Source organism: Platalea leucorodia, assembly GCF_965183815.1.
Source record: "Platalea leucorodia genome assembly, chromosome: 3".
NCBI lineage: Eukaryota > Metazoa > Chordata > Aves > Pelecaniformes > Threskiornithidae > Platalea > Platalea leucorodia.
Window position 1 is genome coordinate 116,975,835 of NC_138825.1, and position 27,476 is coordinate 117,003,310.

General features: G+C 41.6%; 1 protein-coding gene across 2 annotated transcripts in view; it reads right to left on the bottom strand.

Moving 5' to 3' along the window:
* Positions 1-5,093: 5,093 nt before the first annotated feature.
* WDR35 (WD repeat domain 35) overlaps positions 5,094-27,476 on the bottom strand; it is a gene marked incomplete at its 5' end in the record, with an annotated part of 52,434 nt that continues 30,051 nt past the window's right edge. For both annotated transcript variants that reach the window (XM_082306696.1, XM_082306697.1), the window contains 12 exons: positions 5,094-5,598; positions 6,684-6,924; positions 7,569-7,725; positions 8,534-8,674; positions 9,710-9,874; positions 10,980-11,090; positions 12,056-12,188; positions 13,406-13,552; positions 15,457-15,660; positions 25,226-25,362; positions 25,494-25,574; positions 26,166-26,376. In XM_082306696.1, coding sequence (XP_082162822.1) covers positions 5,451-5,598; positions 6,684-6,924; positions 7,569-7,725; positions 8,534-8,674; positions 9,710-9,874; positions 10,980-11,090; positions 12,056-12,188; positions 13,406-13,552; positions 15,457-15,660; positions 25,226-25,362; positions 25,494-25,574; positions 26,166-26,376 — 1,876 coding nt within the window. In that variant the 3' untranslated portion in view covers positions 5,094-5,450. The remainder of the gene's footprint in view (positions 5,599-6,683; positions 6,925-7,568; positions 7,726-8,533; positions 8,675-9,709; positions 9,875-10,979; positions 11,091-12,055; positions 12,189-13,405; positions 13,553-15,456; positions 15,661-25,225; positions 25,363-25,493; positions 25,575-26,165; positions 26,377-27,476) is intronic.

A 27,476-nucleotide genomic window follows, 5' to 3' on the forward strand; every position in this document is an offset into this window, starting at 1 on the left:
CAACAGTTCATCTTTTTACAGGAGAGCGAAGGAAACACTGTGATACTGTAATAAAATTGCTCCCAGTCCAGTGAAATATTTTTGTGCCAGCAATGAATGCATTAGAAGTAACTGAGCAACACTGACAAAACAACACAAGCTGGGAAGCAAGAGGGATACTATAACTCGCATCTTTGTTTTCTAAAATACTTATTTGCTGTTAAAAATCAAAGGATTATCTGTATCCTGTCATTCAAACAGCATTCTGCGCAGAACCGCATCTGTGGTCTCTCCTCGCAAAGTAAAACTTCATAGGTCATATTCAACTGTTCATACTGTCTTTTTAATTTTCTTGGCCTGGTAAGTCAGGAACAGGCTTAGTTCTAGCTCACCTTCTCACCATCAACCAAGAGTTGGTATGATCTCCTGATTTTTGAGACCGAGGTGGCACGAAACGTGCCAAATCCTTAAATTATCAATGTTGTTTTGGAGACAGAGCATTACAGTATAAAAATAGAAGCAAAGCATGCGCTTAGTATTTCCAGAAAAGTCCAAAATTAAACTTTGGAAAAAAATGGTCGTTGCTATGACATCACAGCCTGCTTTCCAAACTGTAAATGGTTACATCCTGCTACCATGAATCGTATTTATGCAACTTCAAAATTGCTGCTGTCAAGCGTCATGGAGCAAGACAGGTAAACGCAGCATTTTCTCAGCCCCGTGCTCCAAATCTGCTCACTGCGGCTGCTGCAGCTTCATCCCAAAGCTGAGCGCGACCTCAGTAAGGCTGCTGGGGGAGATGTTCAGAGGCTCCAGTCTGTCCTCACGACTTACCCCAAAGGGTCCCACCATCTTCAGTGAGCCCTGCGCTTGTGCAGGCTCCAGGATCACCCACAGAGAAAGTCACCGTAAGAAGCAGAACTGTCATTAGCATAATTTATTAAAAAAAAAATCCTACTGCTCACGCGGGCAGTCAAAGGGTATTTCTTTTACTAGAACCTGTATTGCTATACACATGCGAGGGTGTTTCTTATTGATGATTTATAGATTTCAGCAATGGTCCCTCCCATCATGGGAGAACTGAAGCTGCCTGGGTATCCACAGCCAGTTCCATCAGACAGATTTCACATTACATTTTTCAAGCAATTAACCTTTTCAGTAAAAAGGAGAATGCCACAATTCCTACTGTGAATAGCCCAACTACATTCTCTACCATAAGCTCTCTACAGACAGTCATGAGATAAAAAGTACATGTTCGTTTTTATTCAATTATTAAATCTGTCCAATACTTTTACAATGGGATTACAAAATATAGGCATGCGCTGTTCCTACCTGTTTACAAAATGTAAAACTACATCTAGGAGTGAATGAACTTAGGACGGACTAAATGCTTATACCACATTCCTCCTGCAAGGTACAGACGGTGTTACCTAAAAAGATCTTCCTGTTTTTATTAAGTGTTTCTTAATACAGAAACACTCTGAGGCGAAAAGAAAATCAGTTACCACAGCATCTCAAGGACACCACCTTATAGTTAACAACTGCATGTCCTGGTTTCAGCTGGGATAGAGTTAATTTTCGTCTTGGTAGCCGGTATGGGGCTGTGTTTTGGGTTTAGGATGAGAACAATGTCGATGATACACTGATGCTTTGGTTCTTGCTAAGTAGTGCTAAGCTGTCTCTGAATAGGTGCTAAGTGGCGCTCACACCGGTCAAGGACTCTTTCAGCTTCCCCTGCTCTGCCGGGGGCACAAGGAGCTGGGAGGGGGCACAGCCAGGGGGAGTGCTGACCCAGGCTGGCCCAAGGGCTATTCCATACCATATGACATCATGCTCAGTATATAAGCTGGGGGAAGAAGGAGGAAGGAGGGGGACATGGGGCAAGATGGCGTTTGTCCTCCCAAGTAACCGTTACGCGTGATGGAGCCCTGCTTTCCTGGAGATGGCTGAACACCTGCCTGCCGATGGGAAGTAGTGAATGAATTCCTTGTTCTGTTTTGTTTGCGTGCACGGTTTTTGCTTGTTAACTGTTCTAATTTATTTTACTTCAATTATTAAACTGTTCTTATCTCAACCCACGAGTTTCCTCCCTTTTACCCTTCCAATTCTCTCCCCGTCCCACCAGTGGGGAGTGAGCGAGCGGCTGCGTGGTGCTTAGTTGCTGGCTGGGGTTAAACCACGACACTGCACTTTTAGCTTAAATCGAATTCACATTTAAATGTGGACAAACATCATCATTATTGAAACCACTGTACTTCTCACAAGCTCCAATCTTAAGCATTTAAATGTTTTATATAGTTTGATATTTTTCTTCCCCATGAAAGACAGTTTAAAACAATCTGGGAAAGAGTACAGCAACAGTTTTATTAAGAGAACTACAGACTTCGTTTGCTGTTACTGAGCTTCCAACATCTTTATGAAGTACTTCTATACAAACTCTGTGCAAGTATCTCACATAGATCTAATGTTATGCTTTTCCTCAACACTAACAACATCCAAAAATAGTTTTTGCAAGTATAATCCATTTTTAACTTATTTGCCCAAGAATGAGGTTTCTTCAGTAGGTCATAACAGATGTAAATGATCTTGTGTTTCATCCATCAATGACAAAAACCACGTAAGCGTTTAGCAAAACATTTTCACACCACTAGCTGCATTTTCAATAGCCCTGCTTTTCTTTGTCTTCTTTATCAAGAATAGTCTGGTTTAGACTCAATGCAGCATCTTCAAACTAATGCTTTCCTGAAATCTTTCATGGCCTCATCAAAGCATCCTGTTCCAAAAAAGAAAGAAAGAATGAATTCTCTCTCTGTAGCCGCTCAAACTCACAAACCACAACTGAAGAACGACTCCTAATATGTTCACTAAGTAGTAGCTGTACTTACTGGACACAGTGGGAGTCAAAGATCTTCAGAGCAAGAACCCAAGTGCGTATTTTCGAACCTAAAATGGGTTTAAGGCTTAATTCAGCTTCTTCCAAGAGAAGGAGCCAAAGGCACACGCCCAGGCAACTAACAGCCAGGCTGCCTTAAAGCTGGAACACCGGCATACTGCTTCCCAGCTGATGCCCTTGGTCAGGCTCCGCTCTCCCAGTGCTCTCAGTCCCTCAGCTTCCAGGTCTTTTGCAACGGCCAAGCTCCAACAAAAGACACAGGGGTCTCATTTTCTCATGGCACATGCAAAACTTGGGCAGCGAATTGCCCAGAGAGAGCGGACAGCCCACTGCAAGCTGAGGAGGCTGTGCTCGCTATGGCTGCACCCGCTTAAGAGGTGCTTTGTCTTAGGTTTAATGGTGATGTTTGGAATTGGCTAGTTTTACCCCAACGCAGATTTTTTCTAAACTGAAACGGCAACTTCCCCCCCGTTTTTCCCTGAATAGTATCATTTCAAATGACGCAGCAGCCCACCCGCAGCTAGGGCTATCTAACTGCATACACAGGGCAGACCGGTAGCTGAAACGCCCTGCGAGTACGTGAGAAAAACGGGTCTCCGGCTGCACCGTTTGTTTCTGGCGCGACGCCTTTCCCCTGCCGCTGCCAGGCCGGGCCCTCCGTCTGCGAAACGGCGGGAATCAGTCCGCAGCTTCGGGAGAGCCCTGGGATAAACCAGCGCTCTCGGGAGAGCTCCCTGCCCTCCCCTGCACCGCGGACCGGGGCGGCGGGGGCGGGAAGCCGTGAGCGGGCCGTGCCGGTCAGGGACCGCCGCTCGGCTCGCAGGCCGCACGCCCGGGTCGCCCTGCCCCGCCGCGGGTCACCGGGCGAACGGCCCCGGGGCAGGCGGCGCTGGCGTGACCGACTGCGCGGCGGGGGCCCCGCGGCCCGGCCCGTACCCCGCCGGCAGGGCCCCGGGCCCCGGCTGGAGCAGGGCACCTCGAAGTCGGGCTGGCACTCGCTGGCGGCCGTGTCGTCCTCCACGGCGGCGGCGACCTCCACCCCAAAGCACCCGGTCTGGCGCCGGTCGCTGAGGGCCGTGGCGAGCCGGCGGCCGGCGCTGGGCGGGGAGAGAGGGAGAGCGGCCGTTACGGCGGGCCCGGGCCCCGGCCCCGGCCCCGGCCCGCACCGGCGGGGCACCGGGCAACGGCGCAGCTGCACCCCTCCGCCGCCGCCTCCCGCTCCCGGCCGGCGCTTCCGCCCGGCGGCCGCGTGACGTCACGCCGGCGACGTCAGGGGGGGCGGGCGCGCCCTTACGTCACGCGTACGGCAGCGGCCGGGAGGAGATCCGTGAAGGGGGCGGACGGGGGGCTCGGCCTGGTATCCGGCCCCCCGCGGGTCCTGCTGGCGCAGCGCGGAATGACGTAACTGGCACAGCCCGGAATGACGTAACTGGCACAGCCCTCTAGTACACATTTCTACGAAGGAAAAAGAAGCTCAAATAGCGGGACAGAAAAAAAATATTTAGTAATCTTTAATATTTTATATACAAAATAGCGTTTGTTCTTACCCAGGTTTAACCAAAAGGCATCACTTGCCGTGGGAGACGGCGCAGAAGAGGCCTCGCGCTCTCCTCCCGCGCAACGCGAACGACGGGGCTGGCGGCTGCCGCCAGGCGCTGGCTGGTCTTGCGGAAAGCTCATCATGCGGAGCGAGGAGCTGCAGCGCTTCCGGAGCGGAGGCTCAAACCCAGCAATAAAACACAACCTCTAGGTAAAGCAGCGTCCCGTAACCCTGCCTGCATACCAAGGGATGAGGAGTCAGCTCCTGAAATCTGTTCAGCAGATGTCAGCAGCTCGCTTCAAGCTATGTAAAAAGTAGCTCATGACCAGATTCCAGTTTGAAGGCTCACAGAGGTTTCCGTAACTGGTTGAAGACATCACCAAAGCTCAGGAACCCAGACGCGGACTAATGGCACCGATGGCGAAACGTTTGCAAGCCCTTTATTGCTATGGTGGGTTTAAATACACTTGGCAAAAGAAAATAGCACAGATGTATGCCTAAGCTGGTACCATCGCTCTAGTAAAACAGCAGTAGAAAAACGTATACAATAATATTATCACAACTACTCTGGCATTATTTCAACTCAGGAATTACTTCCTTCAAAAAACTGAATTTTGAGAAAACCCAATCATTTCATATGTAATTACAAAAACAAAAAAAATGGAGCTTGCTCAGAGTAAAATGTGTTAAGATTAACGTACATTCAACTCGCGTGGTTTTGAAACTACGCTCAATTTATAGTTAGAAAAGAATGCTTTTACGTTAAACCTTTGTAAAAAAATGCTAACAAAAAAATTTGAGTCTATTAACACAAGTCATTTCTTCACATAAATGGAACCAGTAAAGGTTTCTCTTGTGGTTTTTTTTGTTTTTTGTTTTTTGTTTTTTTAAATGTTTCTCTAATAGTGGCACTATCTATTACAATACAGCACCTGAGTTGCATTTTAAAATATAGTACATTATAGTACATGCTAACCCTTTAGAGAGTATTTTTAGGAGACATAACAGATATGAAGATAAACAGTCCTTTGTCCTCTACTATGCTGTACTGTGGCACAGAGGACAGAAGTTGTAATTGCTTGCTTCTTTGGCTTTCATGCAATGCTTACATACACTGCACATCCAGAATCGATACTCCAGGATAGGGTCTCCTGTTGCAACACATACAGGAAGTTTCCCATCTCCACTATTTAAAAAAGAAAGAGAAGAGTAAATAAAGCTGAAAGAATAAAACCATGGTTTTAAAATCGCAACGAAGACTTGTTTTGTAGAAATTTGCAGAACAGCGTAAGTACCTAATGCTGTGCCTACAGCTAGTTACAAAACTTCTGATGCTCATCTGTAAAATACTGCTTCTCTACTCAGATGTGCACCACTTTTTGATTAGAAGTTATTAAATCATGTAATGCTTCACCGTTAACATAGCCAAGTATGTAAATCTTCACAGAAGAGAATGTACACCCCCAGAACCATACAGTCAACAAATCGGGACCAGCAGGTCCAAAAGATTGAGTGAAAAGGAGTGGTGAAGGCCATGTAAAGGTAAGGTCCAATTAGACACCTGCACTACTATCACATTTATTCCTCTGAAGAGAACATGAAAGTCACTAGTGAGATTCAGCACATCTGCACAATAAAATCAAACAAGACAGGGTAAAACCCTATTCATTATAAATAGAAGTGATTCGCAGTCAATTTCCATACTTGCAAATTCCATGCTGTTAGCTGAAAACATCTGTCTAAGACGCCATTGTGGGTACAGCCACTCCAAGGACTTTCCCTTTAAGCGTGCCCTTCAAATTCTAATTCTTTCACTTGGCGTATTCATCTTCTCACACCATGGAGACTTAGGTAATTCACAAAACACTGGAGACTTACTGGTTAATAATGGTTAAACATTCACATGTTGACATTTGCATCACACCACAATGGTGATGCAAACGGTAACATTATTACTTCAGTGGCATGTGACACCTTATCAAAGGTCCTAAAACTCCTGTGCTCTGTCCACGTGCACTTCAAATTAAGATGAAGTTATATTTTATGCCTAGTTCTTCGAATACAGTCAGTGTCTATTCTCCCAAATAAAATAGTGTTGTATTACTCTTTCTGCAAAGTGGCTAACACCTGCATCATTCTTGCCCAATATTTGCTTTAAGCAGCAAAGCACCTAATTCACTTGGTCACACAAAACCTGCTAAAACCCAAAATACAGACAATAGCAGGAAAAAATGGTACTACTATTGCAGTATCATATAAATGTAAACCTACCTCTCAAGAACGTCATCCAGATCAGATTTTTTGTTATACTTCGGAGAGTGTCTTGTGAATATCTCTAGAGCAAGGTCTTCATACTGTTGCCTCTGCTCTGGCTTAAGAGTTTCCAAGGATTCTAGTTTAACAAAGGCTTTTGAACAAATATCAAATGCCCTATTTGCACATGCACAGAGTGCTAAAAGGGAATAGATTTCAACTGCAGGGATAATGTCTTCATAATCTCGCAAATGAAGAGCTAAGAAATGAGAAAAAAAAAAAAAAAACAAGGAAATTACTACATGTCTTCTGAGAAGTGCCAGCATCTGTATGAAATATTTGCTACCAGTAGGCAGTATTAATCTTACAAATTGGACACAATGAACCAAAGTCTTTTCATTGACATGACTGAAGCATCTGTGGTTCGACACTTTTTAAAAATAAATAAAAATAAGGGGATTTGGCTGGGAAATTAAAGTGTCTTCTTGACACACTTCGGTTTTTTTAAACATGTTAGAAATATTAGAAATCGACCTTCATTACTTGGGCGCTATTTGCTTCTCTAACTCCCATATATTTTTTATGAAGCTCTACAGGGAGGTCTGATGTGAATTCAGGCATGCCTTATAATTTAAAGAAAGAAACAAAACAGTCAACAAAACATCTACAGAGTTTCTCCAATTTAACCAGGTAATATTTTGTAAGTTAGATTTGCATTGTGTCCGAGAAAATACTTTCCAGGTATCTTGACTGCAGCCATATTCAATTCATTATATGGTTTTGTTTTAAATTCCATGGATCTAGCAAGAATAGAAATATGTGCCAACTGTAAATGAAATTATGTGCTGTGCAGGTCTGTAAAATTAGAACAGTTTCTTTACAGGGTTAAAAATGAAGTCCTACCTGTTTTAAGTGCTGCATCTACAGAACCTTTATAGAGCTGTCTTTGTGCAAGTATGAAAAAATGGTAAGCCTCAGCTCCTCGCCAAGCATTGTCTGCGAAGCGATTAGTTGAAGAAAGAACATCTTCTTCTAGCAAACCAGCCAAAGCTGAAGCAGTCTGAAAACAAAGCAGTATCACAAGTAATTTTTATACGAAACAGATACGGCAGGAAATGGGGATATATGAAAAGAACTTTTCTGTACTTGGTGATTACACCACTGTCTGTGTTAACTAGGGAAAATATAAATACATGGACCTAAAGTGAACATTGTTAGGTATTTTATACAGTGCATAGGCAGAACATATGGTGCAGATTTTCAAAGATAAATATATACATGTGTACAAACATATTCTGTGCACATCTGCAGACTGGTTCATAGTTTGGATTAATATTGCATTTCAACACCAGATCTCTTAAAACTTTGTTTAAACAATTTCATTTGTGCATATGAAGATGAAAGTGTGAGCAGAAAAAAAAAAAATTCTTCCATTTTCTTCTTCCATATCTGGAGCCGTCTCCCTGCTAAATTATAGCCAACATAGCTTAATCTAATCACAGATCTCTCTTTGGGATTGATACATACTTCCAAATAACAGGAAAGTGAGAGTCTCGCAGGAAAAAAAAAAAAAATCTGAAGTTTCTTAGTATGATTTTCATTGTTACAATGAAAACATTAAGAAAAACACATTAAAGTTAGGAAGAAAAATACCTATTAATACATATGATTTAAATGTTTTAAATTAATACTTTAAACAGTATGTTTTCATGGAAGACTTGCTTTAAGGAAAGCTTTGTTCTTAGCAGGAAAAAGCGTTATTAAAAGAACATAATAGCCTCACATGAAGATAGCTTTATTTATTCTGACTAGGTAGCACATTCCAGAATTCTGAAAGAAAAAAAAAAAAAAAAAAAAAGACACTCTACCTCTGAACTTTTTCCTTTAACTTTTCCCCTTTGTGCATTTTGCATTTGTTCATGGCACTGTTCTATAAGTAAGGCTGATAATACATAAAGCTTTTTAACTCGCAAAGGCTTTGTCCTTTTCTTTGCCTCTTCATCTGCAATCTTAAAAAACAAAACCAAGGAATTTAATGTAGATTAAAAAAAAAAAAAAATTAGAAGAGTCGCTTCATTCTCTTGGACAATTGCATGCTTTTACAAACCTAGGAAATGATGCCAAAAAACGATTCTGCATTTAAATGTAATAATTTAGACTGCAAACAGAACTATAAATGAAAACGTCGAAGTGAAGAATGCACATTATTCTGTATTTATTTAGCTAACAAGTATATAAAGCCAGATTCTCAGAAACGATAAATCAGTGTAACCATGTATAAGTCTATTGACTTAATGTAAAAATAAACTAAAAAATACTGATTTTTAAACACTGAAGTTTAAAGAAATACATAGCTTTCAATAAGGTCTGGTTGTTTTCCCAGAAAAGAATGGCTTTTGAAAGTAACATACATACATACATACACGTATATATATATTTTACTACAAATATTTGCTCTAAAAATTACATATCGCTCTTACAGACTTTATAAGCTATGTACAGAAATCTCTGCAGCCAAACCAACTCTTAAGCAACATCTTTGTCTTAAAAGCACACCACAGCAGTTTGTAATTGAAGGTACCAATTGAAGAAATACCAAAATTTAACTTCTAGTTAATGACATACATTGCTATTTTTAAAAATAAAGGAGATAAAACTAATCCACCCAACATATAAAATAACGTGGACATTGCACCCAGGTCGGTCTGCTGTACTCCTTTACTAGGCAATGCAAGGCAACAGGACCTTTTCTGAGGTGCAGTTCATGTCATTCTGAAGTGAAAGTCTCAAAATAAATCTGATGGCTTGTGCCCTGAAAGTCTCCTCTCCAGTGGCTACAGAGGACATCAGGGTAACTATTTCAGATAGAGATACCTGAACTTAAGGGTTGGATTCATCTCTGCAGTATCCTCTATAATGACATCTGCTTATTGCCTGGACATTGTTAACACTGAAATAACCCCAAGAAAATAAAAGTAGCATGGAAATAATAAGAGCTAGCCCATAACCCCAGTTATTTGACATAAAAATAAAACCTGCAATACCTTGAACATGAGCTTAGCAGCTTCAAAGAAATAATTGGCTTTACGATAGAGTTCTATAGCATCAAGGATTTTATTCTTTTCCAGTAAATGACTTGCATATCTGGCTAACAAGGATCCAATCTCTTTCATATTGTGATTTTTAGCCAGCTCCACAGCTTTATTCCACTAGAAATGAAAACAGACAATTATCAACCTCATTTTTTCACATACATTCTCAGAACAAGCTGGTTATCCATGAATAGTCTGCAGCATTTTTGTGCAATACTTCATCACCATTTAGAACCAGGCTACTATAAAATTAAAGTAAAAAGCAAGAGAATACAAATGCTAACATCATTGCCAATCATGTGATACGGCAGGCCTGTGAAACAAATGCTGGACCTCTGTCCAAAACCACATACAAAGCAGTTGCTTCTGCTTTGGTAAAAGCTTTGCAAAATCACTTCATTGCTGCTCACAGCCGGACATGTGGATTTCAACACTTCTGCTATTACTAAAACCCAGACTTTCAAAAGCATGTCTAAAAGAGGACTTCAGCCGATAAGCTTAAGGCACAAACAGTAACACTTTACTTATCCTTCTATATGCCTCATTTTGTCTGTGAATTTTCCTGATCTTCCAACAGTTTGGCTACTGTGTTTGCCTCCGATCAAAAGTTTGGCAGGACTGAGAAACTTAGCTCAATCTCATTACCTAACCGCTCTTCAGATCCATAAACTAGGAAATTGTTCACATAAAGACAGCGCTAGCCAGTCCTGCCATTCCCATACATCAAGTTCCTCATAGGCATCCTCAGTGTCTCTCTTATTTGTATTGACACAAACATTTGCACAGGTAGGTCACACTGGGGAACAGCTCTAGCTGTAAACATACAGATCATTTTTCAGATCAGTTCTTTTCCAGCTACATCCTAACGCAGCCACAGATACATTTGCATCTGTACAAGGAAGGAGGGGGATGTGGAAAATGAGCATCCAGAAGCTCTCCAGTCTTCCTCCCATTCCATCAGGAGGCAGCACAGCCTGGCTCTGCAAAGGCCACAGATGTCTGTATGCTGAGCATGCTTACCACACACACACGCAGAAGTTTGTCCCTCCAATAGTCTAATCCTAATTTCAGATAACTGGCTTAAGCACTGAAGTATGAATTTTCCAGAAATCATGATGAATCATCAGACACTTAACAAGGATTTGTATTTAACTGGGCATTAGGATAGAAATCTCACGGTTAAATTGGTATCGGTAAAGCAGATTATCTACTGCTGTGTTACCTGGTTGAGATGTACACAGGTATCTACCGCATCCTTTGGTCGATTACATTTCAGAAAGGCTGACACAGCTTGATCACACATTCCCACTCTTACAAACATATAAGCTATGTCCTGCAAAAAGCATCAGCACCGTGTTAAATTCACTTCCAGATTTTTAGTACATTGCGTAGCAACAGCAATATTATTATATTCTTGTTTAATTGCAAGAAGTTAGGGAAAAAGGGTTGTTTGCTTCATGGATTCTGTGAAGACAACACACACTGTTGTAAATCTTCAGAACAGTGTGCTACTTTCACACACTGCTTCTAAATTAAAAAAGCTATTTATAAATTTTTCTTTCAAATCAAATCATACCAGAAGGACTGTGTTCTTGCTATTTAGAGTATTTAATGAAATGTCAGTATTAGAAAGAGGTTAAAAAGAAAGTGCGATGTCTTGCTTTGTTCAGACAACTGAAAATGGCATTAAATGAGCATGGTTTGCATTTTTCAAGCATTTTGGATTAATCAATCATATCATAGTTTTACATTAGCTATTGCTTCGTAGGTCATTTCAGGCTATGCCACCTACTTTCCCTCCTTTCAGCAGAGTATCTTCAATTTTCATTGTACTTCAGCATTCCCACCAGAGATACCGTGTAAGAAGTTAAACCAGGAATAGCAACCAGGAAGAATTTGGGGCAGAAAAATCCCAATGTAGACTAGACGACAAAATGAAAGCTAAAGCAAGTGTCCAGCCATGAGGAGTGACTTCTCAGTGAAGCATATCTATTTTAGAGAGAAATGCCACAATTTGGGGAGGGAAGCAGTGAATTATGACTTAGCCATGTGGCCATAAAGCATGATGAATAATCAGGTCTTTCCGGGGAACCTGGACAATAAAGGAAAGGAAGAATGATGGAGTATGAAAACAACAGTAATATTGGAGATCAATACCAAAGTAACACCATTGTGCTTAAGTGAGTAGGCCATATACTGCATTCTTTCTCTCTGTCTGTCTTAACCCTCCCAAGATGGGAAATTTTAAATAAATAGTTAAGCATAAGACAATGAAAAAGAAAGGTGCTTTTTGCTTACAGGGAGCAATTTATTATTCTCCGGAAGTGAGTTAGCTAGATTCTCCAGTCCTTGGTAGTCCTCTAGCATGTAGTAACATTCAGCTAAACGTTCCTGGTTTCGTCCTTGTACATAATACTGTACAGCATTTAACCTAATTAGAAAAAAAAAAAATGTGGTGGCTTCTGATACATAAACACAAGTGAAGCTTCTCATTGTGTAAGCCTTTTGCATTTGTAAATTTAAAATTACATTACTTTAAATAGGTACCTTTGCTCGAGAGAGCTTTTGTAGCTACAATTTCACTGTTTTTCTAAAATGCACTGAAAGTTTTACTTTTTAGAGATAATTATATTGAAGTAGTAGCAAGATTGATTCTCTGACTAGCATAAGGTTAGGAAGTCAAGGAATCTTAAAACTGTATTCCCACATCTGCACAGATCGTGGCTGATAATGGACAACTTACAGCTAAACTTTCAGAAAAGGGCTTTACTGTTGTGCCTCTGTATTTTAAAACACAAGCACTAAGATCTCCAAGACCATTCTCCAAAGTTACCTGAAGCATCTAAAAATCAGCTTTCAAAATCTAATCACAAGTTTTCAACTGCCTTGGGACCCAAGTTGTTTGTGATAATATAGTTTGGGTAATTGCAATAGATAGTGGAGCTGTGGAACTCTATGAGACAGTGTTCTGGATGCTGAAAGTTTACATGGGCTTAGAAGGCAAGAAAAAAAAATGTTCATGAAAGAAAATTTCTCTTCAAGTTATTAACTATGAAGACGTCACTTCTGGCTCAGTAAGTACCTGACTGCAAAATGTGTTCTGGAGAAACACCATTGTATGCGTGCACTGTTCTTAAAATCTTCCTTGGGTGCCCAGTTTGGGCAATAGCTGAAGACAGATCCAGGTCAGAGAGAACTCTGGACCTTTTCAAATATTTCTGGGTTTAAGCATTCTAGAAGGTTTGTGGTTAGTTTTGAAATTTACTGATAATTAATTATTCTCTCCTACTTTTTTTTTTTAACTGATTTTTTTTGTTTTCTTTAATACTTTCTATATCCAGCCTAATACAACTGTATAGGTATTTCTGTCCCCCCTCTCCCCCCTCCTTTGAAGCAAACAGACTTCTAGCAAAACCAAGATTTTTATCACCTTCATTCTTTAGATAGTTGATCAACAGCGCTCTGTTTAAAGGTGCATGCAGTGATGGAACCATCAAGGTCTGAGCTAAATCTCATCATTCCAAAATTATCCCATGTATTGCATCCTGACTTTCCTGACATCTGTCCCACCTCATAACTTAAGTCTTTTTATCAGTTTTATCATTTTCTTTGTAATTTCCTTCTTACTAGGTCCTCTACAGAACCTACCATTTCTGGCGGTCTGCAAAATAATCTCCAATAGCATTGTGTGCTTGTTCAAGAAGGGCATCATCTGAATCACCTGAGCCAGTTTTCAATAGCTGCAATACTCGAAACCAATCTCCCAGTTTTATCCGTAGTCCAATGGCAAGATCCCTAATATAAACAGAAAATAGGAGGAAAAAGTCAAAGACAATAAAATAGCTAACAAAAATCTTGAGAAAAGCATCCAAAAGTACTTTCATGTTCATAACCTACATCACAGGTATCACAATGGTCCCGGATAGCTTGTTTACAGTTTAAACAGTATTCCATAAAAGGAAATACTCAGAGAGCTCACAGGTTACATCACACGTATGCACTTCCAAATTAGCCATACTCCATTGTGAGGAGTTAAATGAGCAGCTGGTGAGACAGTTGGGCTGATGCTACTTCAGGTTTCCTCTTATCCTGTATACCATTCTTTATCTTTCACTGCTGATGGCTACAATAGATGGCTGCAGCTGCAAAAAGCTAAAAGCAGAAGGGAGATTAGGGGAAGGGACAAGGAGCAAGGAATATGAATAACGGAGGCTAAAGCTGAGATGTAATAACATGGATTTCAGAGACTTCTCTTTCAGATTCAAGATGACTTTGGATGAAGGAGAAAGGACTCAGAAGCAGTCTGTCTTTTTTATTATTCATGTGTACATATGACCCACCGTGTCTGGCACGTTTTTTCCACCATATAGAATAATTCTATATTACTTCATATAGAAGTAATTCTGCAGGTGCATAGAAAGTAAATGGGAGAGTTCTATACACTTCTTTTAAAAATGCCCTAAACTTACAAGTGAGTTAAGGAAGGCAATAGCAAGTCAATGCAGTCAGCTAAATAAGAGCATCTGTCTAAAAAATTTAAAATTGTATTTGAAAAATAGATTTATTTCACCCGGATTTATGGTAGGTCCTTATGATTTCTAGTGGTGGGGAGACACATAAGGTCAATACAGAATTCCCATATTCTTGTAGCTGGAGAATAAGATGCTTTACTGTTGAAGAAACGAGTAAAGAAAAGTAAGTCTTTGACTTCTGCAATCCTATAATGGCCAAATTTCTTTTCAGCCACGTGGAAAGCAATATGCCATATCTAAAAATCGGTGTTGGAGTGCAGCTGAAGTGCTTATGAGGCAATCCACCTCTCCAAACCAGCATACTTCCATCGGCTGATGTATTATGTGCAAGAAAGTTTTCCTTTACCAGGCTCTAATGTGCATCTCTCCCCAGCTCCTGCCGTCCCCCCACACTCCTTACCGGGGAAGAGGAAGGTTTCTCATTCTTACAGTGTGAAAGAAGAAATAGTTTTTTCTCCATCATTCCCTACATTTTTTCATGGCTCCATTAATCAAAGCTTAAAAATTTCACATGTGCATAAGTGATTCATGCTTCTTCATGTTTGACCACCACCTACAGGCTACATCGTACAATTGCTGCTTATTATTTCTCATTATCTTTTTTCAGTAAAGACAGTGGTCTAGCTAATTACTTAGCGTTAATTTATATTTCCCAGTAATACTGTAATTTTGCTTTGTGGTTTTTTTTTTTTTTTTTTCATTCCTGAGCTAAAATTCCATTGATTGGTCCACAATTTCATCCAGAGTCCTTTCTGTCTCTCCAGAGATTACAGCTCATTAAAAACTCTGTATATGCAATTGGAAAGAATGTGTACTTGGCTACTAGCTAAGAGCCACAGTACATAAATTAAACATTAGTTAAGATTGATTGTTTGTATTTTTGGAATCCCAGTTGAAATACTGACAAAACTTGTGAAAAAACATCTATGAAACACAGCACTACCTAGAGCAGCTGAGGTTTTGCAAACAGTTTGGAATGCGCTGATTTACATATAGAATTGGTTATCTATGGATACAACAAAATTCTCTCCATCTGATCCTTTTCTGTCTTTCCAGAAACTGGTAAAGAGTCTTCAGTGCTAAAACAGCCATTCCTTAATTAAGGCAAGCATTCTTTTTTCAGATTCTTTTTCTTTATTTGCTGCTGAGATGACTCCATGCAATTACCTTCTGTCCATATCCAGATACATTCTTTCAGCTTCTTCAAATCTGCTAAAATAGGCTGCCACTTCCGCTTGCTTCATTGACTCGCTCTGCAGGTTGCCTAGACGCTTCACAAATTTAATACCTTGATAATCTTTGCAACGTACAAAAGCTTGTTCAGCAGTCTGCAGATCCAGCTTCTGAAGAGCAGCTTCAGCCAAGAGACGCCTGTGTGAAAAACAAACACAATAGATGGAAAAGTGGCTATAAAGTAAACTAAATGAGGATCCATTTAACTAGTCGTTATTTAAAGAAGACATTCAAGTTACTGCAATTGTATTGTTTACTAACTGATCTTAATTCAGTTGTATGTTGTCGTGGTTTAACCCCAGCCAGCAACTATGCACCACACAGCCGCTCGCTCACTCCCCCCCCCCCCGTGGGGTAGGGGAGAAAATTGGTAGGGTGAAAGTCAGAAAAGCTCGTGGGTTGAGATAATAACAGTTTAATAATTGAAGTAAAATGAAATAGAATGGTAGTAATAATAATAATATAATACAATAATAATAATGTAAAGCAAGTGATATACGACACAATTTCTCACCACCCACCGACGATGCCCAGCCCGTTCCTGAACAGCAATCGCCCCTTTTTCTCCGGCCAGCTCTCCTCAGTTTATATACTGAGCATGATGTCATATGGTATGGAATAGCCCTTTGGCCAGTCTGGGTCAGCTGTCCTAGCTATGCTCCCTCCCAGCTTCTTATGCACCTGGCAGAGCACAAGAAGCTAAAAAGTCCTTGACTGGTGTAAACTCTACTCAGCAAGAACCAAAACATCAGTGTCTTATCAACATTATTCTCATCCTAAATCCAAAACAGAGCACTCTACCAGCTACTAAGAAGAAAATTAACTCTATCCCAGCTGAAACCAGGACAGTATCCACCCCTTATTCCATACCATTTACGTCATGCTCAGGTCCCACATTATCCAATACATCCTCATTAACCACCACCCCACTTATTCTATGGACCACTCCTGTAAAATGTCTGTAAAATGTCCATAAACATCCACAAATGTCCACATAATGTCCATTGAGTTCATTTAGTCCGTGACTTTGGGCTTCATCTGTCATAACAGTCTTTCAGGGCAGGAGAGATGGTGTGTGGTGTTAGATTGTTGCATGCTGAAGCCAGTTCTGATTCCATCACCGCTGTACTTTGCTCGGTTTCCTCAAAGTTCATTCTTAATTAATTTGAGTGATTCTTACTGTATACTGTTGATATAGCATATAGCAACCATAGTAGTGATGACATCCAGTATTATATAGCAACTGACATTATACAATTCAGTTCATTGGCTATTTTCACCCAAAATCAAATGCCCTTGAGGTACACATCGGACTTCCCCATCGTCCTGCATCACCCACCAAGTACATCCAGGTCCTTGAGCAAAAGCAATTCCACGAATGGGCTTACCTCTGCCTGAAGCAGGAGTAACCCAGACCGTCTTCCCTGTCATATTTTTTAGGTGGATTACAGGGACTTTATCCCCCTCTACAGTACGTAAAAGTCTTGACTGGGCAGGGCCAGCTCGATTGGCAGATCCCCTAGTGTTGACTAACCAAGTGGCCTTTGCTAAATGTGTATCCCAGTGTTTGAATGTCCCACCACCCATTGCTTTTAGTGTAGTCTTTAACAGTCCATTGTATCGTTCGATTTTCCCGGAGGCTGGTGCGTGATAGGGGATGTGATATACCCACTCAATGCCATGCTCTTTGGCCCAGGTGTCTATGAGGCTGTTTCGGAAATGAGTTCCGTTATCTGACTCAATTCTTTCTGGGGTGCCATGTCGCCATAGGACTTGCTTTTCAAGGCCCAGGATAGAGTTCCGGGCGGTGGCATGGGGCACGGGATATGTTTCCAGCCATCCAGTGGTTGCTTCCACCATTGTAAGCACATGGCGCTTGCCTTGGCGGGTTTGTGGGAGTGTGATATAATCAATCTGCCAGGCCTCCCCATATTTATATTTCAGCCATCGTCCTCCATACCAGAGAGGCTTGAACCGCTTGGCTTGCTTGATTGCAGCGCATGTTTCGCATTCATGGATAACCTGTGCAATAGTGTCCATGGTCAGGTCCACCCCTCGATCACGAGCCCATCTATATGTTGCATCTCTTCCTTGGTGGCCTGAGGTGTCATGGGCCCACCGAGCTAGAAATAATTCACCCTTATGTTGCCAGTCCAGGTCCACTTGAGCCACTTCAATCTTAGCAGCCTGATCCACCTGCTGATTGTTTTGATGTTCTTCAGTGGCCCGACTCTTGGGTACGTGAGCATCTACATGACGTACTTTTACAACCAGGTTCTCTATCCGGGCAGCAATATCTTGCCACAATGCAGCAGCCCAGATGGGTTTGCCTCTGCGCTGCCAGTTGCTCTGCTTCCATTGCTGTAACCATCCCCACAGGGCATTTGCCACCATCCATGAGTCAGTATAGAGATAGAGCATTGGCCACTTTTCTCGTTCGGCAATATCTAAAGCCAGTTGGATGGCTTTCACCTCTGCAAACTGACTTGATTCACCTTCTCCTTCAGCAGTTTCTGCAACTTGTCGTACAGGACTCCATACAGCAGCTTTCCACCTCCGATGTTTCCCCACAAGACGACAGGACCCATCAGTGAACAGGGCATATTGCTTCTCATTTTCTGATAGTTTATTATATGGTGGGGCCTCCTCAGCACGCGTCACCTCCTCCTCTGGTGATATTCGGAAATCTTTGCTTTCTGGCCAGTCCATGATCACTTCCAAGATTCCCGGGTGACTGGGGTTTCCTATTCGAGCCCGTTGTGTAATCAGTGCGACCCACTTACTCCATGTAGCATCAGTTGCATGATGTGTACAGGGGACTCTCCCTTTGAACATCCAGCCCAACACTGGCAGTCGGGGTGCCAAGAGGAGCTGTGCTTCAGTACCAACCACTTCTGAAGCGGCTCGAACCCCTTCATAGGCTGCTAATATCTCTTTTTCAGTTGGAGTATAGCCATCCTCGGATCCTCTGTATCCCCGACTCCAAAACCCTAGGGGTCGACCTCGAATCTCCCCTGGTGCTTTCTGCCAGAGGCTCCAGGTAGGACCATTCTCCCCGGCTGCAGTGTAGAGCACATTTTTAATATCTTGTCCTGCCCGGACTGGCCCAAGGGCTACTGCATGGACTATCTCCTGTTTAATTTGTTCAAAGGCTTGTCGTTGCTCAGGGCCCCATTTGAAATCGTTCTTCTTCCGGGTCACTTGATAGAGAGGACTTACGATGAGACTGTAATTTGGAATATGCATTCTCCAAAAACCCACAACACCCAAGAAAGCCTGTGTTTCCTTTTTGCTGGTTGGTGGGGACATGGCTGTTATTTTGTTGATCACATCCATTGGGATCTGACGACGCCCATCTTGCCATTTTATTCCTAAAAACTGGATCTCCTGTGCAGGTCCCTTGACCTTACTTTGTTTTATGGCAAAGCCAGCCTCCAGAAGGATTTGGACTATTTGCTTCCCTTTCTCAAAAACCTCTTCTGCTGTGTTACCCCACACGATGATGTCATCAATGTATTGCAGATGTTCCGGAGCCCCACCCTGTTCCAGTGCAGTCTGGATCAGTCCATGGCAAATGGTGGGGCTGTGTTTCCACCCCTGGGGCAGTCGATTCCAGGTGTACTGGACCCCCCTCCAAGTGAAAGCAAACTGTGGCCTGCACTCGGCCGCCAAAGGGATTGAGAAAAACGCATTAGCGATGTCAATTGTGGCATACCACTTGGCTGCCTTTGATTCCAGTTCATATTGAAGTTCTAGCATGTCCGGCACGGCAGCACTCAGTGGCGGCGTGACTTCATTCAGGCCCCGATAGTCTACTGTTAGTCTCCACTCTCCATTAGACTTTCGCACTGGCCATATGGGACTGTTAAAGGGTGAGCGAGTCTTGCTGATCACTCCTTGGCTCTCCAGTTGGCAAATCAGCTTATGGATGGGAATCAGGGAGTCTCTACTGGTGCGATATTGCCGCCGGTGCACTGTTGTGGTAGCGATTGGCACTTGTTGTTCTTTGACTCTCAGCAACCCCACAACAGAAGGGTCTTTCGAGAGACCAGGCAGGGTAGACAGCTGTTTAATTTCCTCTGTCTCCAAGGCAGCTATACCAAAAGCCCACCGGTACCCTTTTGGGTCTTTGAAATACCCTCTCCTGAGGTAGTCTATGCCAAGGATGCACGGTGCCTCTGGGCCAGTCACAATGGGGTGCTTCTGCCACTCCTTCCCGGTTAAGCTCACTTCAGCCTCCAACACAGTCAGCTGTTGGGATCCCCCTGTCACTCCAGAAATACAGATGGGTTCTGCCCCTTCATAGCTTGATGGCATTAGGGTACATTGTGCACCGGTGTCTACTAAAGCCTTATACTCCTGTGGGTCTGATGTGCCAGGCCATCGAATCCACACAGTCCAGTACACCCGGTTATCCCTTTCCTCCACCTGGCTGGAGGCAGGGCCCCTCTAGTCCTGGTCATAGCGTTCGTTACTCACTTCTTGTAAATGCGAATCAAAAACCCCTGCATTAAGATCGGAAGCAAAATCAGCCCTTCTACCCTGTCTGGGGAACTGGTCACTGGAAACTGGAGCAGCAATTTTCCTGGAAGAACCACCTTTTGTAATTGTTTTTCCTTGCAACTCACGTACTCGTGCCTCTAAGGTCGAGGTAGATTTTCCATCCCACTTCCTCATGTCCTCTCCATGGTCACGCAGAATAAACCACAGGGTGGCCCGTGGTGTGTATTCACTGTATCTTCTCTCTTGAAGAGAGGGATGCTTACTCCTGATGGCTGAGATACTGGTCCGTACAGGTGAGGAGTAGGACATGTCCTCTTTGAATCGCTGGAGCTCCCGGGATAATTTCTCAGCTATCACATCAGGCAGTTTCTCCACAGCCGAGATGCAGGACCGTAGGGAGGAAGAGAGACTTTCTTCGTATTGGCGGAGTTGGCCAGCCACTTCTTCCACTGTTGGTGCCTCTTCATCTTTCCAGGTCATTACTGCCAGAGAGTTTGCATATGATGATGGTGCGCCCCGTACAAACTTCCGCCACATGGATCGTATGCACTGGGCTTCATCTGGATCTTTGGATAACTGCTCATTGTTTAAGTCATTATGCATCACCTCTAGCACGGCTAATTCTCTCAGGTATTGGATACCTCTCTCTATGGTGGTCCACTTGCCTGGCTGACATAAAAAATCTTCCTTGAAGGGATACCTTTCCTTCACAGCTGCCAGAAGTCGCCTCCAGAGGCTGAGGACTTTTGCCCCTTTTCCAATCGCTTTGTCAATGCCCCCTTCCCTAGAAATGGATCCCAGCTGCTTGGCTTCCCTACCCTCTAATTCCAGGCTACTGGCCCCATTATCCCAGCATCGGAGCAGCCAAGTGATGATGTGCTCGCCTGGATGACGACTAAAATCCTTTCGCATATCTCGCAGCTCACTCAGGGACAGAGATCGGGTTGTTACCATCTCATTTGTGGGTTCTGCCTCTTCCTCCTCCTGTTCTTGTGATGGCCCTGGTTCATCATCAGCCCTTACTAAACGAGTTGATTTTCTCGTGTATTTTTTCTTCTGTATAGGGGCGACTGATACTGGTACAGATTGGTTCTCTGGTGTAGCCACAGCGTCTGTTACCGGGACTGGCATAACCACAGCGCCCGTCACAGGGGCTGGCGTATCGGCAGTGCTCGTCGCTGGGGCTGGCATAACCACAGCGCCCGTCGTTTTGTTGTCAGATCCAGAGACCTTCTCTTCCCCTTGAGGGTTCTGAATAGTGTTGAATAGGGCTCGGTAGGCATGGGCTAGGCCCCAGCACATTGTAGTAATTTGTGTCTCCCTAGGACTGTCAAGATGACAACATACTTTCTCTAAATGTTCTACTAATTTTTCAGGATTCTGCACTTGTTCAGGGGTGAAATTCCAAAACACTGGAGGGGCCCACCGTCCTAGGCATTTGCCCATGCTCTCCCACACCCCCTGCCACTCATAACTTTCCAGCCTTGGGGCAGATCTCTGGATGATATTCTTAAAATGCTCATTAACCTTAGACAAAGCTGAAACAATATTCCCAAGAACTATCAATAGATATATCTTAACTACCCAAGGATGTTCAAGATAGAAAAAAGTTGTTGTAATGAAGGAGGAAACATCATCGAAGAAGGCAGCGAAGGTGCCATTCTGTATTTCCTCCATAAAAAACTTCTCAGAGGAAGAGGTATAATTGCTAATTGTCTCCATGAGGTGGTACCCGCAGTACAGTAATGGCTTCAGTACAGAACCCAAATACCAGATAGCGCTCAAGGTCAGTGTTTTAATAACAAATCTCCCAGGCAAAACACCACTAATCACGGCAGAGCACAGCAAACTGCAACACCCAGCACCAAACTTTAACACGTACTGCAAAAACAAGAGCATGGTGCAGATGAATCAATATTATGACCAACTGTTAACAGATACAAATTCCTTAATACACTCTGATTGATCTGTTATTATCTCAAACCTTTCGTGCCCCACGTTGGGCGCCAAAAAGGACTGTCGTGGTTTAACCCCAGCCAGCAACTATGCACCACACAGCCGCTCGCTCACTCCCCCCCCCCCCCCGTGGGGTAGGGGAGAAAATTGGTAGGGTGAAAGTCAGAAAAGCTCGTGGGTTGAGATAATAACAGTTTAATAATTGAAGTAAAATGAAATAGAATGGTAGTAATAATAATAATATAATACAATAATAATAATGTAAAGCAAGTGATATACGACACAATTTCTCACCACCCACCGACGATGCCCAGCCCGTTCCTGAACAGCAATCGCCCCTTTTTCTCCGGCCAGCTCTCCTCAGTTTATATACTGAGCATGATGTCATATGGTATGGAATAGCCCTTTGGCCAGTCTGGGTCAGCTGTCCTAGCTATGCTCCCTCCCAGCTTCTTATGCACCTGGCAGAGCACAAGAAGCTAAAGAGTCCTTGACTGGTGTAAACTCTACTCAGCAAGAACCAAAACATCAGTGTCTTATCAACATTATTCTCATCCTAAATCCAAAACAGAGCACTCTACCAGCTACTAAGAAGAAAATTAACTCTATCCCAGCTGAAACCAGGACATATGTTTGTCCCCAGTACGTTCTGTGATCTATCCAGTACTTGCTGAGGGAAAGATGTTCAAATAATTGCTAATATTCTTTTGTTCAGCTGTTCAAATGGACACTGGCTTGGGAGGAATGGGCAGAGTTTGAGTATTACAGTTGTCCTATGTGAAATGTGTTGCTGGTCTCAATGCAGTTCCATTTAAATATCTCTACCTATGCATATATCATAACTTTAAGCCTTGATGGCAGCCTCAGTCTGAAGGCCTCCAACTAAATTAGCCATGAAGAATAAGTTATCCTTCTAATCCATCTGGATGTTCTTTGTCCAGTTAGGACAGCAGTCTGGGAGAGCAGGGCAGTCTGGGAAACCTTGTACTGGTACTGCCCCATTGGCTAGTTCGGCAAATAGAGAATTTCTACCTTCAGGCCAACCTACATCCATCAGGTGCTTGAATGAGCTCTAGAATTTTCTGCAAAAATAAGGCTAGGTAAATTTAGACCGGCTGATTGACATTGTGAAATAAAGTCAGCGCAGTAGGGCACTAACAAAACCAATATTATTGCTGTATTCAGTGACCTAAGCCATGCTTAGGCAGTATCAACTCAGTATTTTTGAATCAATTTTAGAAGGTTAGTATCACTTCAGGTGCTCATCACTGACATCAATGAAACCAAGAGAAAAACAGTATGGCAAAATTAATCGATCTGCGACACACATCATCCTGTTCGTTGCGTTCTAGCAGTAAGGGCACTGTCCCGTTCCGATCGAGAATATATTTGCTTTATATCCAGCACTTCTAATCCCTCTCTTTTGTATAAATATGTGACATATTGTGTTTCCTTGCATAATGAAAATTAAGTTTATGGCAATTTTGGAGTGAGGTGAACAGCATTTGACATATATTTTGTGATTTTACGATATAAAATTTTTACTGAGACACAGACTTTCAAAACTAATAGTCATTTTATATTAAATAAATAGATGGTACTAGCAAAAAGCACGAATGACTTCAAAAATCTTCAGCTAGTTCAAGACACTAGTAAAAATGAAGATTTGCAAAACTAACATTTTACCCGACATACTCAAACTAATAAAATGACAGTACTATTACAGAAACTTTCAACATGTAGGTATCAAATCCTGTTTTTCAGAATGTACATTGTGGAGACGAAAGCACAACTGGGATAGAAAGGAATGCTTTTTGGGACAAACTTTTAAAGCAAGTTGTCTTGGCCAGTCTTTCAGCAAATCCAAACTCCCCACTGAACTGTCAGAATTAACAGATAACTCTCACCCCACCTTGATGCAAGCCAAACATCCAATTCTGCAAGAAATCAGTTAGCTTCAAAACAGAGCCAAAACTACTAAAGGTACAGAGGGAGAAACAATCTCCAGAAAGTAAAGGAGAACTGGCATCATTCAACAAGTAACTTGTCAATGAAATTTTAGTTTCTGCTACTGACTTTTCATAAAATTACTGAGGCATTTACTCTTCCAGCCCTTACAACAAAGGATATTAAATAGATTTCCAGGACTCCTGTTTTCACAGGTTTACTCTTACGTGTTTGCTGTGCAGGCTTTTCAAGTTTAGTTTAATAGCCAAGTCCATGTTTAGTTTAAACATGCCAACATCTCCTTTTCTCAGATTAGTTCTGAGAGACTGCATCATAACATGATTAACATACATAGCCAGCCCTTCTCACTTCTGTCCTTTGTGGCCTGTCCAAAATGCTACAAGGTTAGTCAACTGCTCTTATCTTGTTATCATTCTAAGGTGTTCCCTTTACTGGGTTTTAAGCTGTTTGTCATCAAGGTTCAATATAAAATATATAAATAAATAAATACCCTCTCAACTTATGACCAATTTTAATTTTAATTTAACCAACTTAAAGTTACCTTTCTGCCAGCTTTTTCATTTCCTTTAGATTTGCCCCTAAAAGCAGGGAGCACTGCATTTTGGGGCTTACACAGCATAGAGCAAAAAGGTGTCCTGAGCCTATACCCCATACCCACTACCATGACACACAGAGCATGCCTTCCATTCTAGGTACTACAACATTCATAAAATCATAGAGTTCCAATTTAATAACAGCCCACTTTTTGGGGTTCAAGAACTAGGAGCCTGGGGAGGCACTGGCCCCAAATTCTTTTTCAAGACAGCTGCTGAGGAGTCTTGAACACTTGCTCAGCATCTCGTGAAACATGAACTCTCAAATGCTCAGGAACAAAAACCTCACTTTCTTGCATTCTGGGAAATCATAATGCCACACAGCTTGAAACTGCCCAAACACGCCAACTGCAAAAGAGGTGGGGAGCCAGGCTGGCAGGGGACTGCAAGGCTCTCTGGGCCTTCCCTCAATGCTGCAATACTCCTTTGGAGGTGATTCAGCCCAATGAAGAGACATTCTCAGTTAGAATAGCAGCCCCTCAGATTGCAGCTGAGAACTGTTACCTTTTTTCTTTTTTTTTTTTTTTTCTTTTTCTTTTTCTTAAATAATTCTGTTCACAGTGTATACTGCTTTGGCTGGTTTTGATTTGAGGTTTTGTACTTTAATGCTAGATCTGTCTGAACAGGAAAAGAATACAAGAGAACATAAATTTAAACAAAGTTGGCTTATAAAGAGATTTTACCAAAGTCTGGGATGTGGATTGTCTTCTATGAACTGGGAAGATTCCTCAATGCCAACTTTTTCAATCAATGCTCGACTGTCTCGCAATGACCGAATCTCAAAATTGATGATGTAATCTTTGTTAGGATGTTCAGGATTCTAGCATAAAAGATAAAGAAACATAATTTTATTCCATGTCATCTTTATTTTCACCCAATATAGATATCTACTGTTCAAATCATTAAGACAGACACCAACTTTTCCTACAAAATAAAATTAATTATACTTACCTTTAATATTTCATCCAGAAGAACAGATTTGATTTCTAAATCTTCAAAGTTGCAAATATATCCAGAAGTTTGTATAGGTTCCTTAAAGTTAAATAAGTTACAAAGGAATGAACTTGTATTCTGTCTGATTAAAGCCTAACCAAGTCTGTTAGGTATATATAAAGAGACTTTCTTCTTCTCCAAACTAGGATTTAATTGCATTTCCAACAGGAAACAAATACTAAAATCATTAACATTATTGACAATTCCATATACACAGACATAATTAAAAATCCTCATGTTTTCTATAACTAAATTATGAGAAAGAGATAAAGGAACATCTGCCAATATTTAGATTCAACTGAACTGTGCTTTACAAGTATCTTTAGTAAAGTTGTGTCTGTATTTTCCAAAGCATACAGAAAATATGCTCCTGAAAATATCTCATACATTTAACAAAAATATGACAAGTATTTTTATCTTTCCAGGACTGAGAGTTCATTTTACTTATTTGTTCCTAAACAACACTCCCACATTAGAGCTGACAAGATTTTGAGATATTCAGAAGCAAGCTTATTTATATAAACACTTGCCTAATTGAACAGTAAGCACGAAAATAATACTAGTTAACATAGAGCCATTAACTTACAAGTAAATTTGTAAAATGAGTAATTTACGCATGTTAATATTTACCTCTGGATCCAAGTTTCTGAATACATACATTCTTGTTTTCTCCATCATTGCAAACAAATCTGGGTTATCTTTGGCCCATTTCATATCCCAGACATCTTTGCGTTCCAATTTCAGCTGCTCGCCTACCACTTGCTGTCCTGTACTGTCCACTACCCGTGTATCCAAGTCAAAGAAAGTCAAAACACCTGAAAGGTCTATGATAGCTACACGACTACAGAAAAACAAAGGAAGAAACAATAAGACAGCTAAATAATACTATTCAAGGTCGTAAATCTAAAATAGTTCCCTAAACTGGCACACTCAAGCCGAATTTCCCCTCTAATCTAATACCAGTATAATTCAGTGAGATGCATGTGATTTCCATTTATCTGCACAGCAGAGAGAGATAAAAGACATGGATAGAAGTTTTTCATCTGCTCATACAGGATCTAGCCCTGCAAAGGTTCTGAAATATGCCCATTTTTCATCCAGCATTTTGAAGATCTTTAGTACTTCAGATACCAAGTTGAGTAAATTGCAGGTTCTGCCCCTTGCCAAACTTTTCTTGACAGAGCCCAAAATTAACAACTGAACAGAATTGTTTTTCATTATTTACTAGGAGGCAATGAAACCGATTCTTAAATTAAAAAGACAATGCAGACTGTTAACCTGTAAAACAGGATTTCTTGTATTTCTACAAAGGGTATTCTGTGGGATTTTTCCAGACAATATGAAGTATAATCCAATTAATCTTTGAAGTCATTTAAAAGATGGGAACAATACAATTTCTAAGGGGTTACATTTGAAAATTTCCAGTTACATAGGTCTTCAGTGAATCATAGTAGCCTGTATTTACTACAATGCCATTTTAAAAGCATTTCTAAATATTGAAAGGTATTTAGACACCCTTAATCCCTATTAAAATTTCAAAAGCAATTTAGAAAATTAACTTCAAAACGCTTATGGATCTGAGCCTTTTTCACTAGCACAAAGTCATTTAGGGAGGAAACAGCTTGGGGTCAAAATAAAATGAATGCAGTTCTGACCAGATCACATAGCCTTTTAAGCAAATCAATCTATTTTTGGTCTATACCTAAAGAGGTGAGCGATTTACACACACATCATGAATTTTGTTTGAAATTATAAAGTTATTTTGAAGTGATTAAAATTGTCTTTTAAGTCTTATAATTGTCTGCCAGGACCCTCGTGCTCTCTCTTGCAAAAAAAATAGCTGTTAAGTAGAAAGCAACTTCAGCATTGGCACAGCTGAAGCTTCAGAAAACCAGTCTTGCTAGAAGCATTGCCACCAGCTACAGCTTGTAACAATGGAAA